The sequence below is a fragment of the Phodopus roborovskii genome, unplaced genomic scaffold (assembly GCF_943737965.1).
Source record: "Phodopus roborovskii unplaced genomic scaffold, PHOROB, whole genome shotgun sequence".
NCBI classification, from domain to species: Eukaryota; Metazoa; Chordata; class Mammalia; order Rodentia; family Cricetidae; genus Phodopus; species Phodopus roborovskii.
Window position 1 is genome coordinate 10,924,202 of NW_026125295.1, and position 17,278 is coordinate 10,941,479.

Here is a 17,278-nt window from a genome sequence, read left to right on the forward strand (position 1 = left end):
GATGGCTATTATCCACCATGTGGATGCTGGGAATTGAACTCAGGTCCTTTGGAAGAGCAGCCAGTGCTCTTAACCTCTGACCCATCTCTCCAACCCCTCTTTTCCCTTTTCTAGAGATAAGGTCCCTTCTAGCCAGGCTGGCCTCAGACTAGCACAATGGCTGAGGATAACCTCAAACTTCTGATTCTCCCGCCTCGGAGAACCTGGGATTATAGGCATGTGCCATTGTTGTGTACTATTTTTATCCCATAGCATTCCATCCTTCCTTCAGGGAAGCAGGGGGAGAAACAACTCAAAATAGCTGCAGGAAGTCCCTGAAACGGATCAGATTCACTAGGCCCCTCCCTGCAATAAAGCTGCACAGATGACTCTTGCAGCCCGGAAGAAGCAGGGACCAGCTGAGCTTCCTGGAAGAGTTGTAAGACCAGTATCACTTGAAAAAACAGTCTCCAACCCAGTGACACCTCTAAAAATCTGGGAGCTCGGTGTCGGGAACCACCATCCTCAGACTGAAACATAGTTTTAAAAAGCCCCTTTCTTAGTCCTTAGCTCCTCAGAGAGTCAGTGTACACCATGGCTATGAGGCTGGATGACTGATTCCAGTTAGACGTGGTTTTTGGTGGGCTGAGCAGGGTGACACGTGTAAAAGCCACTCTGCAGTCACCCAGAAGAGTCTCATTGTCTGTGGAATTGTAAGGAGGGTGGGAGAGATGTGTTTTGTTGAGAAGAGGGCCGAGGGAGATGAGATGACGCAGTGGAATTTGTACTTTGGGACATGATAGAGAAGAGTTAAAGACTAAAGCTATTCAAAGGAGAACCCGAGGCCAACAAACTGGTTCCGAGCTAAAAAGCAGCGTGGAGAACTGGAATGACCTCCTCTGTGCCGGAACCATGGTGGTCTGTCAGATTTTCCATGCTGTGGCAAACCACCCCAGAAAACAACTTAGACTGAGGAATTATTCTGTCCACAGAGGGTTCTGTCCATCATAGGAGGGAGGGTGTTCAGGACAGCTGTTCGTCCTCCCCCCTAGTTTCAGGCACCCTCACACACTAAATGGCCTTGGCCAGTCTGAGTGCTCATCCGGGGCCAAAGAAGACAGATGAGGGGCACAGGGTTGACTGGTAATCAAACAGTCATCAGAGCCAGTCCAGAGACACTAGCTAAGGGAGGTGAATTATATTCCAGCTCACGTTGAAGAAAGGCCAAGTCTGTGGAAGGGCAAGGGGTGGGGGATGAAGTGGCAGACGGGTGCGGTGCCGTGTGTTGGTGTTTGGAAAACACCAACCGCAACACTTCCTTTTGAAACATGGAGAGATCTCTCTGTCAGCTTTCCCTGGAGAAGTCCTGTTTTTCACGGGACCCTCCTGCCCCTCACTCACTCAATTCTACCTGCTTTAATCCCCCTCCCTCAGCCAAGCCCCTCAAATCTGGTGTCATCTTGTGATGTCTGTTTAACATGCAGACAAAAACCTCCAGCATTCCTGCAGGGTACTCATTTCCTAAAGAGGGCATGGAACTAAACTAACCATCTCCTGGGTGAGGAGGGACAGGAAAATCCCATCAAAACCAGACAGAGAAGAGTGGCTGATTAAAACACCTCAGTTCCTTGAGTATCAAACACTCTGCGAGATGCTTTATTACACTGGGTGGGCGGACAGAGGGAGGACTGGGAGGATAAGGCTGGGAGAGAAGCCGGAATAATATAACCGGAAGGTAAATAGACAGAGGATTTTCCCAACCTGCAGGCACCTAAGGACACTCCCAAGTGGCCTCTCCGTGAGTCAGCAGCAGTCACCTCCCTGGGGTAACTGTGGGCAACTGGCACAGGATCGACGTTATTTTATCAGCAGAAGGGACTACTCTGGAGAAGCTTCCACAAGAAAGGATCAGGATGGCAAGAGGCCTGAGGCAGGGCAGCAGGAAGCCAGCGGTTTTTTTTTTTTTTTTTTTTTTTGGGTGTGACTGTTAGGGAGGAGGAGGTTCCTGGGGGAGCAGAGATGCTCTAGGCAGGAGACACCAGCTGCTGTCCTCCGACCAGGGCACCTTATCACCTTGAGCACCTTGTCTCCTGTCGGTAGCTGTCCTTTTTATGTGGTATCAGGCACACTGGCATGTTTGTAGAAACCGGGTGGCCAGAACTCAGATCCTAGTGTGAATTCTGATCCGTCACCATGGGGCAACGTGGCTTTGGCAGGCACCTACCTTCCTGAGCTTTGCGTACTAGCTGGGGGTATGCACTGGGGCTGCCACACCCCCTTTGTGTCTCGATAAAGGGAGTAAGGGGCAGGCTGAGCACTGCATCAGACATCACCACGCTTTAGCACGCCTTTCTATTTCCAGATTTCTCCCTGAGCATATTCTTTTTTGGAATAAGGGTGAAGTAATATTTTTGCCAAGTGTGTATTATCACAAAAGAATCCTCCCTGAGATGGGCATGGTGGTGCATGACTATACTCTTGGATGATAAAGGCAGAGGATAGGATGTTCAGAGGCATCCTTGGCTACATAGGAAGTTACAGGCCAGCCTGGACTACATGAGACCCTGTCTCAAAAACCCCAGACTCAAGCAACAAGAAGAGCAAACATTTAATATGAAACTGTGTTTAGAATTAAGCACAGACCATACTGACCAGTAATTGTCACTCTCTATCCAGAGGGTTTGGGCAGAAATGTTCCTTTATTTTCACAGTTTTTCCTCCTATCTGAGCCTTTCAAACTATTTTTTTTTTCCAGAGATCATCTTCAGGCAGTTTAGAAACCACCTACCACTCCCAAATTGCAGAAACAAGCAAAAAGTGCTACTCTGCGTGTATGTGGGGGAGGAGCTGCAGCTCACTACCCTGGCTCTGTTCTTGGAACCAGCGTCAGAGATTCCCGGCTGGCCACCTGTTATCACAGGTGTAGAGAGGGGCTGTTTAGGGGTGGGGATTGCTATGGAGTCTGTGCTCACACAGCATGAAAACAGCCTTGGTCAGACAAGTATCAAGTGGCCTGTATAAGCAAGCCCAGCCTTTGCTTATAAACACAGACCCCTGATCAGCTAGCCCTCACCCCATTAGCCCAGCAACTATTCCACAGACAGGTATGTGCTTGCTCAGTGAAACCTGGTAGCTTCAGGAGTGACACGTCTGCCCAGAGCTTACCCGGGAGTTGGTTTATGTTACTAGATTGATGAAGTACTTCTGGGAACTCTCAAAAGAGCCAGGAAAGACAGGCGTTTTCTCAGAAAGTGGATCATGCCACGGGTTTCAGGGATAGACCTAATTTTCTATGCTTTTCCTGTACTGGTCTAGACTTTGTTGACCCATCCGTTTATAGAAGCAGAACCTATCAGGAGCAGCTAAGAGAATTTTGGGGAGCTTATCTCTCAGGAAGAGACGCCAGAGGAAGGATGCAGGGAGGTCACTAACAATGAAGGTCACAGAAACTCACAGAAGGCTACGGACTCCTGTCCCAGGAACAACCAACCCTCTATGAATAGAGCTCTTACCACAGAATGAGAATAGGGGGCGCTCTTCAGACTGCCTCTGAACCTCATTGATATGGCAACTCTGGACAAATACCTGCCCACTCTCCAGATACAAGGTGTGGGTCCAGAAAAATATTTTTCAAGTGTTCACCCTTACAGTGAAGGGTGCAAAGGCCCATCTCCCAGGAGTCCCCATCCCAGCACAGTTTGAGTGGCTTGTAGGGAATCACATTCCACAGTGCTTTTCATGGATGTATCTGTCAGGGGATGGTCTTCTGTATATATGTTCCTCTTATTGGTTGATGAATAAAACACTGATTGTCCAGTAGCTGGAAAGAATAGGCGGGGCTATCGGATGAGGATAATTCTGGGGAGAGGGACAGAGAGAGGCCATGTAACTGCGGGAGGAGTAACATGCTGGATTATGGGTAAGCCACAGCCTCGTAGCCATACATAGTTTAATATGAATGGGTTAATACTTAAGAGAGAGCTAGCCAGTAAGAAGCCTAAGCCATTGGCCAAACAGTTTATATTTAATATAAGTCTTTGTGTGTTTATTTGGGGCTGAAGAGGTGCAGGACCAGACGGGTCAGAATGTGCCTACATGTATCTACTACTCATCAGTATGGGGTCAGGTACTAGGATTTAAAGCTTCTTTGCTAATTTGACAAACATAAAGCTGTGCTCCTGCTTATTTGTATTTATATTTAATATTTTTATTTGATAAAGCAATGGGATTCTATTTTCAGTATCTCCTGACAAACATTTTTTTTTCTCTACAATTCATCCTTTTCCTTCTTTGTGGCCTTTGTACCAAGAAGCAGGACAAGAAGCAGAAGCAGGCTTCTGTCAGGGAGGTGGTGTTAATCAAAGACATTGCTTGCTTTGCTTTGGGTTTTGAAGTCAACCTGAAATCTTAGAGCAGGGAAGCAGGAGACATGACAGAGAGAAGTTTCTGCCCAACAGGAAGGAGAGCAGATGTCCAGAGGTCAGAAATGGGGAAAGAAAAGGCAGGTCAGGGGCACATTTTAACTGCTGTGTTGTCCTATCTGTCCATCAAAGTCCATTGTGTTTTCCTACCTGTCCATCAAAGTCAACAGCTCAGGTGTGAGGGGAGAGAGAAACACCCAAGAAGAAATAAAAAACAAATAAACAAATAACAACACACACACACACACAAAACAAGTCCAAGAAAGCCAGGCTGATCCCCCTCTTCCCTGGGGTCTTCATGATGTTTGGGTTACATCATGACTGATGTGTCCAGTGCCACAGGGAAAAAAATGGTAGGGTTGAGATAGCACCACTGGTTAGTCATGCGTAGGGTTGTGTGAGACACGGAGAAGTGTCTGTGTGCCACTGGAGGTCCCAGCATCTACTGGGGTGCCGGCTGGCGAGCTCACCAGCATATGACACGTGGCAGAAGGCACAGTAACATATAACACAGCTGCAAGACAGTGTTCAAGACCAGGGGTCAGATGGCTTTCCCATGCCAGTCCTGAGGACCTGTGGTCTCAGTGAGAGCCTCCTACCTCACAGGCTCTGCTTGACACCGCTACCCATGACCGGGACTTGAAAATACTATTTCCCCTGTATCAGGCTGCCATTTTGGGATGAAGAAGAGAAAAGAAATTGCTTTCAGTGGAGAGACCCAGAAATTCCATGATTTCCCCTAGGCTAATAGTGCAGTGGCAAGGTCAGCATTTTGTTGGCTGCCATGATGGGGCTTGAGAGCCACCTGAGCCTATTGATAGCCATGCTGGCTCATCTGAGAAAGCTTGACTGTCAAGTACTCATGATCCCTATAATAACACATGTTATACTGACAACATAATTTAATTTTAGGAAACTTAGGGTGGAGGAAATACCACCAAGAAGGACCTAAAAATGATAATGTATGTCATCTTACCAGGCATAAATAACTACTATTAACACTCTTGTTAAACTGGATGTGGTGGTGGCTGATGCCTTTAATCCCTGAATGCCAGAGGCAGAGGCAGGCAGAGCTCTGGAGTTTGTGGCCAGTCTGATCTAAATAGTGAGTTCCAGGATCCCCAGGGCTAAACAAACAAACAATTCTTGTTTATTTCCCTCTAGTCTTTTTACTATCTTTCTCTCTTCCTCTCTCCCTCTCTCCGTTATAATTTTACAGCATAGATCTTGTTTGATGACAAGATTATAACATTTAAAGCACTTTGTAGAGAGGTTTAGCCACCCACTACTTCTTGTTACTTCATCTTTTAATAACCGGCAACTGTAAATATCAACAGTACTCATGGCCAATAAGTAGAAAATGTAAGAAGTTGGCAGATCTCCTTCACTGGTTTGCACAGTGACTGAACGTGATCAGTTAGACCTCTCTAAACAATTGCTAATCCCTAATACCCCCTAAAATGTCTGAGAATGCCAACACTATAGTAGTGGTTTCTAAACTGAACAGTACCTACCGATTCAGAAGCGCCTGCAAATGTGCCCAGAGTAAATCCATGTCCCCATCCTCTTCTTAGTCTAGGCTTCTCTAAGGCACGATTTCTGAGCCAGAGGACTCTGTTGGCTGTGACCACTGAGATGAGCGGTTGACTACTCATTTCCGATCTGACTTTTCTTTAAAGCCCTTGTCTTTTGCCCCAAGCGATACTTGTTCTATACGGTTTTCATTTTACGTCCAGCTTGCTGTATTCCCACTTTGCGAGTGGAAGGAGACATTGTTCTGATTTAGGGAGTGGGGAATCTCCTTCTTTCATTCTCTTTTCTCCTCATCCCTCCTTTCCACACACACACACTATCCTTTCTCTCTGCCTCTGTCTCTCTGGTTGCCTGTCTTTCTCTCTCAGGTTTTTGTTTGTTTTTTGAGACAAGGTCTCAGGCTGGCCTTGAACTCCAGAGTTAACTGAAGCTGGCTTTGAATTCCTTATTCTCCAGGATCCACCACCAAGGTGCTGGAATTACAGGCATGTACCACACACCTGGATTTTCTTTTCTGCATTTCATGCTGGGACTGGAACTATGTGCCTTGGACATGCCAGGCAACAGCACTTACCCCTGACACATCCTCAGCCCCGCATTTTTCTGATAACTTTTTATCTGCCATGCTGACACATTTCTCTTTATAGCATTTCACAGGTATTTTGTGAGTCATTGGCTTTTGCTTGGGGCTGTTATTTATGAATTTTAGTAGCAGAATCAGATACAGTTTATTAAGAAGTATCGTACTTCCAAGGAGGGGGAAATGGGCCAGACCTGGGAAGTTGGAAGATCAGTGATGATGTGCCCAAAGGGCTGTGACTTTTATGAGATTTCTCATACCCTCCTAGCACCAGCTTTCCCCCAGCATGCTCTGTCTATTGCATTTTGGCCTTCCTTTTATCTGAGGACCTCATAGCTCCCACACACTTTGCTCTCTATCCTACTCCATGGCTTCAATTCTTTCATGAGAACTGTGGTCCCAGGAATCCTTTTGTGAAGCCAACAGATCAACAGATGTTCTCTCTCTCTCTCTCAGGTCATCAGCCTTGCTGGCAAGTGCCCTTATTCAGTGAGCCATCTCGTCGACCCCAAATCATACAGTTGTGAATCAAGAGACAGTTTCCATTTATGTTTTGTTATTATGCTTAGGCCTGGGGATCAAACCCAGAGCCTTGTGTTGTTGAACCCTCTAGCACTGAGCTATAGCCCCAGCCTGAAATAAAACATTTTCAATAAAATACTTGAAAACTGAATTCAACCGCACAGGAAAAAGATTTTATATCACGATCAAGGTGGTTTCTTTCCACGGATTGGTTAACTTATGTGTAGGTGGTCCAAGAAAACAACAAGGAAGGCCCCAGACTCAAACAGTAAATGAAAGCAAAGAGATTTAATTTAGCAGCATGCAGGGCCAGTCACTTTACAAAATGGCGGACGGGGACAAATTTGCAGGTTCTTTTAAGTACACTAGGGCAATTTCAGGAACAGTTAGGTTATCTCAAACATAACTGGTTAAGCAGGCAGCAGTTATATTAGTAAATTTTTGGATAGGGTGAGGTTCTAGTTTCTTATCTTTGAACATACTTGGGCAAGTCTGGGCTTGTTTCAAGGGGTTACAGGAACTGTTCATTCTTGGTCACTGTCTTGTAGTACTGTGGGGCTGATTCAAGCCTCTCCCCCACCTCTCATTCCTACCATCAGAGGTGTTGGTTGATGAATAGCCCTTTGTTTAAGAAACTTGTTTGTTCTTAAAAAAAAAAAAAAAAAAAAAAAAAAAAACTGAAACCTATTGTTGTGCCCAGATTCTTAACCTCCCCAGTAACAAAGAGACCCATTCCAATACAAAAGCAAAGAGCCTTTTATTAATTAACGAGTTAACTGTCTTAACTCAGTTCCCTTGTCTGTCCAACACAGTGGTTGGTGTGAGAAGGACCCAGAAGGGCCATGGGGTGGGGTAGGGTTTATTGGGACGAACAAGGGGAGTGTCTAGGGGAACACAATAGTGTCAGGATTGGTGCGCTTCCAGGCTTGGGCAACCTGTCCAGTGTTGATTGGTCAACTGGTTGCTATGGCCTATGGGCCCTCCCAGGGTGGTTGCTATGCTCTGCACATCACTGTTATGCCACTTTTACTGTAGAGCATGTCCAGAGCCCACCAGCCAGCTAACTTCTGACTGGTTCCTTGCCACATGGAGGGTATCTGAGTAGGAGGTCCTGCAAGGTCAGAAGGCAGGAAACTAAGCACCATGTGCTGAGTCAGAGATTTATGTCTTGCGGGGTCTCTTCTGCATCCCGTCATGGCCGCCAAAGCAGGGGGCTGGATGAGGGTCTTATCCTTTCACTTTGTAAGAAATAAATTAATAAAAAATATTGTAAAAAATACTTTTAGGATAACTAAGAGAATAAAGGAACTCATAATTAAAACTTAAAAACAAAACAAAACTGACACCTAGATCCAGTTGTAAAATGGAAGAAATTTAGACCTCTCATATTCAAATCAGTAAGTCAGCACCTAAAACGTGGGTGGGTTGGGAGGTGGGGACGTAGGTGGTGGTGGTGGTGACCGCGGCAGTGGTGGTGCATGCCTTTAGTCCCACCCAGCACCGGGGAGGTAGAGCCAGGAGACTCCCTGATGTTCAATGGTGGGGCCCCTAGTCTAATCAGGGAGGTCTAGGGCCCAGTGAGAGACAGGCGAGCACAGTGTCAACAGCACAGTTGGCGTCCTTCCTCCCCCACCCTCCCGGAACTGGAGAAGGCACAGGGCATGAGGCCCACACTTTGGCCCATTCTTCCAAGCAGTTGCCATGGACAGACTGCAGAACTGGGGTGAGGGCAGCCTGACCCTCTTAGAACGGCACCACCTGGTGGTAGAACCCTGTAGGTTTTGTAGTTTGGCTTTCATGCCACACATTCCTGTTAGCCGGCAAAGAAGTCAGGGATCTCTGCTTCAGAAGTTCTGGCAAAGCAAGAAAGCGACATTTCCTATCTTTCCCGGGGCTGGGCAACCAGATGTCAGAATTCCAGTGCTGCTCTCTAGGGCTTGCCTAGCCTTAAACATGTTTCTAAATGTCTCTAAATGTACGTTTCTACATCCTTGTACGAAGAATAAACGAGTTTCTACACGGTGTGAGTTTGGGGTCCTGAAAGAAGACCCCTCAGAAATTCAGATGGAAGAAGCGATCCCTGGGGAAGCCCTCTTAAGAAGAGGGATGGGAGACGGGGTGGGGGAGATAACATAGGGCAATTCAGCAAGTGTTGTCCTAGGGGCTAGTGTGCCCATTCCCTCTCACCGCTTCCTTACTTTAAGGCTGGGAGCTTGGGCGTTCATCAAACTCAACGTGGTTACTGGGAAACAAAACCCAGATCCCTAGAAGGCAAGTGTGCACCCTTAAACATTGAGCCGTCTCTCCAGCCCTTTTACTTAGCTCTTTAGCGCGCGCGCGCGCACACACACACACACACACACACACACACACACACACACAATTTGGTGACATTAATTACTTTCCAACAATGCCATGGAACCATCACCACCCTGTCTCCAGAGCCTTTCCGCTCCCCAGGTGGGAGCTCTACACACACTTCTTGGTGGCAGGTCATCTTTCTGCATGGCCATCCATGAACAGCATCCGTGGTCCTAAAAGAGTATGGAGAGGTGTAGGTACTGTCTCAAGATGTATGTGGCTCTCCTTTTGTGGAGAATCGTGAAGGAGCAATTTGCCCTCGGCTCATGAACAGCAAGGCAGATGCAGGAGCCTGGGCTTTTCCTGGAGGCGAATGAATTACAGGGGCTTCTGACATCACTGGGGACAGCTGGTATGACAGGCTCAGCTGAATCTCAGTGTAGGACCCCAGAGCAAGTCTACAGCCACCCGAGGCTGGCAACTGGATGGAAGGGGAGATGATACTTCAACCTTTTAGCATCACTGCTCATGTTCCTACCCAGTCCTGATAGAAACAGCATACAAGAGCAATAGGAGGCTGTAGTGAGTGCTGTGAGGACCTGCCATAGAGGATAGGGTGCCAGCAGCCCTCAGGTGCCCCCTTCCCTGGAGAGCAGGGCCCTACAGTGGTGAGGCCAACGACAATACAAAAGGCTTCACAGCAAGACAGTGTGACAACGTGATACCACCCATGCTCCGGCTAGGCTCTACGGTAGCGGGAGACAGCTCTGATTCACACCATCTCTGCAGGGCCGTTTCCCTCACTCCCCTTTCCTGACTGACTTGTTCTATATGTAGGGCACTCCTTTTCATGTTCTAAGTCTAAGGGACTGAAGCTAAGTAAGGGTCTTTCACAGATGACACTTGGATTGTGGCGAAGACCTTGAACCTATAACGGGCCCCAACCTTGGTAACCCCCAAGTCTGGCCTGGCCTCACTCCTATTGTAGGTGAGTTTCCGGGTGCCCCACCTGCAGCACCCACCCCAACAGCTGGGTCCCAGGACCACTGCTTTTACCCAGCGAGATGGAGCAGAGGCAGGTCTTTGGATGCAATGTCCCTCCTGTGTATTGTGACTCAGAATTCATTTTCATACCCACGGCATCAGATAAACAGACAATACAAGCTTCTCCGTGATTATTAGTTGGGGAGGTGAATCATGCTGTTCATTCTCTAGAGTTTGTGTTCTGTTCCTTATCAGCCTCATCTGGAACCTCACAAGAGAAAGCTTCTGGTGGGGCTGGGTGGTGGGGGCTTCACTCGGGTTTGGTGTGATGTAGGATTTGGAAGATGCTTCATTCTCTTCCCTTTCATTTCCCCTGGGTCTTTCAGTACCCTTTGAGGCGGATGCCTGACCTCCGCATCAGGCATAGGACATTTACAATTGTGATGGCACATGCCTGTAATTCCAGTGCTCTGGAGGCTAAGACTGGAGTTCTAGGTTGATCTGGGCTGTAGAGTGAATCCCAGGCCAGTTTGGGTTACTTAGAGATTGTTGTGGGTTGAATGTAAAATGCCTGACCCCACTCTCTTACCCAAACTTAAGTGTTTGAATGCTTAGTCCCCAGCCAGTGGTGCTGTTTGAGGGGAGTTATGGAGGTGGAATCTGTCTGACAGAGGCTCTGAGAGTATGAAAATACAGCCCTGTTATGTTTTGATATGGGATGTCCTTCTGTATGCTGTGAATATGTCTTGCTTTTATTGGCCAATGAATAAAGCTCTTTTGACCAATGGCCAGACAGAATATAGCTAGGCAGGAAGTCCAAACAAAATTGCAGAGAGAAAGAAGGGAGAGTCAGAGAGACGCCATGTAGCTGCCGGGGAAGCGAGATGTGTAGCAACAAGCCGCGAGCATTGTGGTAAAACATAGTATAATAGAAATGGGTTAATTTAATTGTGAGAGCTAGTCAGCAATATGCCTAAGCCATTGGCCAATCAATTGCAATTAATTTTAAGCCTCAGAGTAATTATTTAATAAGTGGCTCCTGGGACCAAGCAGGCTGGAGAGAAACCAGTTCTGGGGGACCGGGTGGGGCAGAGAGCATCCAACTACAATGGTTCCTTTCTATATCTGCGTCCTGCCTGATGTAACACGAGTAGCCACCACAGAGCTGCTGGCAATGACTATCCCTATCATGATGGACTGAAGTCCCCTGATAAGCTAAAATAAATCTGATTGTATTTCCCTGAGTGTTAAGAAAATTAACCAATAGAGAGGTCTGGACTAAAAAAAAATAAGCAATAATAATTCCCCCCCCCCACCTCTTTTGAGACAGGGTTTCTCTGAATAGCCATGGCTGCCCTGGAACTAGCTCTGTAGACCAGGCTGTCCTTGAACTCACAGAGCTCCACCTGCCTCTGCCTCCAGAATGCTGGGATAAAGGCATGCGCCACCACTGCCTGTCCAGAATAAATCTTTATATAGCACTCATCACAAGGCTTTCCCTGCTACCCTCCACAGACAGAAGGAATTCAGAGCTGCTGATTGGGAGAAAGCATATGCTGAGAAGCAGGTACCCATCAGAAAAAGGCCTGTCTGGAGGGGAGAGCCCTGGAGAGGATGGAGTAGCAGCAGCAGATCTGTCAGTCACAGCCATGAGAAAAGTAACCAAGGGTGCCTGATTACAACACAGGTAGATGAGGCCTACGTGTCATGAAGAAGCTAAGTGTCACCTGAAGCTGGATTTTAGAAGCAGGCTGAAGACAGAGATCGGCATGCAGGAAGCTTGTCAGGGAGGCACCTATGAAAGGGGAGGAGTGGAAGGGCTTAGTCCAGTCTCTGGGCAGTCTCCATGGAAATGCTGTGGGGAATCAGTCTTGAGGATCCAGGACCAGGAGGTAAAGGGCTGGGTCTCCATGTCTGAGGAGACCAGTGCTGCCAACCCGGGGCCTGTGTGGCTCTGGCGGTAAATACAGAGAACCATGTAGTGGCCTATGGATGGGCACAGCAGTGGTTTATTCTGAGGCCCTAACTATATCACTGGCAACCGGAGCTGTGCCCAGGAGGCTGTGAAGATCTGAACTGGAAAGCTTCACGTGCTCCTCATTTCTGAGCCGTTTCTCCAGCCTCAACTGTTAATACTGTAGACATTTATTTGTGTATGTGAGTACACCACATTTGTGGGAGCCCTTGGGGAAGCTGGAAGAGTATGTCAGAGGTGTGAGCCACCCAACATGGGTGCTGGGAACTGAGATTATCTCAGTTGGGATAGGTCAACAAAAGAGCAGACTTTGAGTGGCTAGCTCTGGATTCTGCTAGGGAAGGAAGTTGCCAGTAACGCAAAATACACCAAGGAGCTAGAAGTCCTGGGTTTCATCTGAGTTCTGTCTTTTGTAGCTGTGTGAGATGTTAAAGTTCTCTGATTTTTAGTTTTTACCTGGGGGGGGGGTGTGTGTGTGTGTGTGTGTGTGTGTGTGTGTGTGTGTGTGTGTGTGTACTATACCAAACATGGATCTGTCTACTGGTTACGAACTTGGCCTGAGCTATAGGCTGTTAATGGGTTCCTGGTCATGTGGTTTTTTTGTTTTTTTGTTTGTTTTTTTACTTCTGTCACTTTCCTGCTCAGTTGTAGGTATGCAGGCTTCCTTGCTGTTCTGGGAATACATGGAGTGAACTCTAGCTTCAAGGCCTTTACCCAGGCTGTTTTCTCTGTTTTTTTTTTTTTTTTTTTTTTTTAAAATCTGTCTTGCTTTTTAAATCTGTCCTTCCTTTCCATCTCTGTTCTGTGGTGGTATTTTGTTTATGATCTAACAAAGCTTGCCTGAAGATCAGAGTGCAAAGCTAGCCACACTTGCCAGCCATACAGGCCAGGCAGTGGTTATACACATCTTTAATTCCAGCAGCCACACTATTTAGCGTTGCTGCTTCTTTCCAGCCTGGTTCTGCAGCCAATTTGGCCCCAAATAAACACACAGAGATGCTATATTAATTATTAAACTGTTGGCCGATGACTAAGGCTTCTTATTGGCTACCTCTTGTCTTAATTACCAATCCATTACTATTGATCTATTTATTTATACGTGGTCTTGGCTTACTGGAGAATGTCCGGACATGTTTCTCCTTTGGCAGCTACGTGACATCTCCTGCAGTCCCTCTCTGCCTACCTTTCCCAGAATCGTCCTTGTCTTCTAGCCCCGCCTATCTTCCTTCCTTTACTAGCTATTGGCCAGTGTTTTATTCATCAACCAATAAGAGAAACATATGTACAGAAGGACATCCCACACCATCTCCTCTTTTCTTTCTAAACAAAAAGAAACGTTTTAACTTTAACATAGTAGAATTATATATGACCAAACAGCTATCAAGCAAGAACCACAGTTAGCAATATTTAGTCCATTGATAATTTAGCCATAGAAGCTGGATGGTGGTGGTGCACATCTTTAATCCCAGCACTAGAGAGGAATATAAATGGGTGGAGGCAGAAGTGCACTCAGTCTGCATTTACCTTGAGGACAGGATTGCCCCAGCGTTGGTAACAGTAAGAACTTTCTAGTGGTTGGCTGCTTTGCATTTCTGATCTTCAGGCAAGCTTTATTTGCTATATCATAAACAAAATATCACCACACTGCCCCACGGAATTATAAGTACTACAATATTAAAACTGATCAAGAGTAGTAATTATTGTTGTTTCCTGCTAGTTACCAGATCTGGTTTTGTGTCTTATAAAGATTCTCAGTGCTCTGGGCAGATGTGCATTGCAGTGGCCACTGATGGCCTTCAGTGTTCAGACCAGGAGATTCCTCTCTACCCTCGGGGCCTGACTTGTGCCAGAGACATCTCTGACCCTCAAGGAGCCAGAGGGGCAGCCTCTTAGATTCCCCAGAGAGAAAGCATCTTACCCAACCGATGGCGATCTCAAGATGACAGAGATGACATGCAGGTGAAGATCCCCTTCTGCAAACACAGCACAACACAAACTTGAAGTGCATTTGGCATCTTAGGGAGCTTCACCTTACCGGGTTCCTGGTTTTGTGGCCTTAAATGGGCCATCTCCAGTTAATGCTGAAATTGTTGGCCCAGGGACCACATTGTGAGACCCATAGAACAAGTTCAATATTTCAAAATGGAGCAAGGGAAAGCAAGTTTATTTATTTATGTATTTATTTTGGACGGGGTCTCATTATGTAACCCAGGCTAGCCTTAGCTGTGTCAGACTCCCAAGTGCTGGGGTTATAGGTGTGAAATATCACAGCTGTCTTAACATCTTGTTACATTTTCTTTTATATTAGCTGCTTAAGGACCTTTGCTCTGCTGAAAATGTAAAGAATCTGAAACTGCCACAGGAAAAAAAAAGGAGGGAAGAAACTCTATGGTTACTATTTTAACAAAAACCTTAAAACATCTCAGAATTTGATACTAGCATTTGAAACATGCAACCTGCTTAAGTTAAGTAACCAAAATGCTATCTACACGTCTTACAACCAGCCATTTCCAGGGCTGGGAAGATGGCTCAGTTAAGAGTCTGCTAGAGTTCAGATCCCCAGCACCCAGGTGAAAAACCATGATCTCAGTACTGGGGAGATGGTGACAGGGAATCCCAGGGTTTGCCAGCCAGCCAATCTAGCTGAATCTGCCAGCTCCCTGTTCAGTGAGAGACTAACATAAAAAATAAGTGGAGACGCCTGACATTGACTCCTACCCACAAGTGCACGCAGGAGTGCATTTGTGGGCGCACACACACACGCACACACACACACACACACACACACACACGGACACGCTCATATACACCACACCCACTGAGGTGGCTCTATGAAAGCCAGGTGGCTCACATTACTATTTATTTTCCTGGACATTAAGTAAAAACTAACTATGCCAAGTGCTGGGAGCCTCTGTGACCTAGGAAGGTGGGTGTTTTGGGGGTCAGTGAGCTGTGAGGAAATTCCCACTGGAACCATTCTGAAAAGTGAGTTCACCTGTCCCAGCCAGGGAGACAGATGGCGTCTCTCCTTAGGAATTTCTTTGCTATTTCACTTGCATCTTGGATCCTCTTTCCAGAAGCAAATAAAGGAAACACACACATTTCTGGAGGAAAATGTCTGTATTAAAAGCCAGAAAAATCACATTAATACAAGAAGAAACGCCCACCAGGCCATGTCACTGAATAGATCGACTTGGAAAAGATTCATAAAGTTCTTTTTTTTTTTAAACAATAAATCCGTGTCAAATCCTTCCCTTGCCCTCCCCCCACCCTTTTTTAAAATGAAAAGCAAACAAAACAAGAAGCTTCAAGTACAACTATGTTCAGATACAAAGAGCTTGTGTTACTACAGCGATAACAGTTCAATCTTTTTGTTTTGATTTTTTTTTACTAAAACTTTCATTTAAAACAGTTATTAAATATATAAAACAAACACACAGGATCGGGTCACTTTCTGCCATGAATAAGGGGCATGTGGGCGCAGGGAAGGGGTGCCGCAGGGAAAGAACCCGTTTCCCTTGTGTCCTCGAGCCACGCGTGGATCCCACCCTTCAGTCTGAGAGCTTGCCTCTGCTTTTCCAAACCAGAAGCGCAGCACAAACCTCGCTTTCCCACCTCGCTGGGGCCTCTCCGCGGTCCCCTCCCGGGAAAAGGACGGACACTAAGGACAGCACGAAGCGCACTTGCAACATCTCCCGCGAGGAAGACGCGTGCGAGAGCGTACACAGCGCGGACGCGGGGCAGCGGGGGTCACTTGGGGGCCACCCCCGAGGTGACGGCCGCGGCGGCGGCAGCTGCAGCAGCGGCGGCGGCGGCGGCGGCGGCAGTGGTCCCTGCGGGTACGGCGGCGGGAGCGGCCGCGGGGGCGCCGGCGGTGGTCCGGCGCTGCTCCATGCCGTTGGGCAGAAAGCCGGCAATGATGGGCACTGGCCAGATGAGGGCGGCCACGCTCCACACCACGATGACCAGGGTCATGAAGCAGGCCACCAGCGTTGACTCGATGGGCTTGCGGTTCAGCCGCCAGCCCGGCTCGCCCTGCAGCTCCTCCAGGCTGAAGTCCAGGCAGCAGAAATGACGAGGCTCGCCCTGCAGCCAAAGCGGCCCGGGTTCAGCCGCGGGGTAGGCAGGCAGCGCGGTGGGAGCCCCGGCTGGAGCCCGCAGGCGGCCACGCACCCAGCCGCAGCCCACGCACAAGCGCAGGTCCTGCTGCGCGCCGCCGGCCGCCAGCCCCAGATGCTCGATGAGCAGCGGCGGCCCGACGCGGTGGAAGGCGGCGGCGAAGAAGGCGCGGCCGTGCGCGTTGGTAGAGAAGAGCAGCAGGTCGCACTGCAAGCCCCGCGGGCGGCCCCAGCGCACGAGCAGCGAGCTCAGCATCTGCCGTTGCACGCTGATGTTGCAGGGCGCTGCCGGAGCCTCTTCTGGGCCCGTGCGCTCCGGGGGCGCGGGTGCCGCCGAGGCCAGCAGGCGCGGGGCAGCGGGTTCCCCGGTGAAGGACGCGTTGGACGAGGCGTTTGGGGGTGTCCCGGGAAGGCCGGGCGCATCCGTGGCCCCGCCGTGCGCCGGCGGCAGCGGGCAGGCGGCGGCCAGCAGCGCGGCGAGCAGGGGCAGCATGGCCTGTGGCGGGCGCCTACGCGCGCGGGGCGGGCGGCGGCTGCATGGCGTGCGGGCGACTGTCGGGCGAGGGAACCGCGGGGCCGAGGCCGGTCGCTGCCCGCGTGTCTGGGCGATACCGGCTCAGCGGCCACGGGGGCCTCCGCAGGCTCGGCCCGTCGAGGTTCCGCCGCCCCCCGAGCAGGGCCACTTGGACAGGCGGGTGGCTCTGCGTGCCCGCAGCGAACCGGGAGAGGATTCCCCTGCTCGGCTCCGCCTTCCGAGCGCCCCGCCCCCGGCTCTCCGGGTGCGGGGACTTGGGAAGGGCGGGGCTCCCCACGCAGGGGCGGGAACTGGAGACCTGAGGGACATAGCGGTGCGTGGGGGCGGAGC

General features: G+C 48.8%; 1 protein-coding gene across 1 annotated transcript; it reads right to left on the reverse strand.

The window, feature by feature from the left end:
- Nucleotides 1-15,574: 15,574 nt before the first annotated feature.
- Tmem158 (transmembrane protein 158) lies at nt 15,575-17,045 on the reverse strand. The gene has a single exon (XM_051203000.1). The coding sequence runs from the start codon at nt 16,904-16,906 to the stop codon at nt 16,046-16,048; it is 861 nt and encodes a 286-aa protein (XP_051058957.1). The 5' UTR covers nt 16,907-17,045; the 3' UTR covers nt 15,575-16,045.
- Nucleotides 17,046-17,278: the final 233 nt, after the last annotated feature.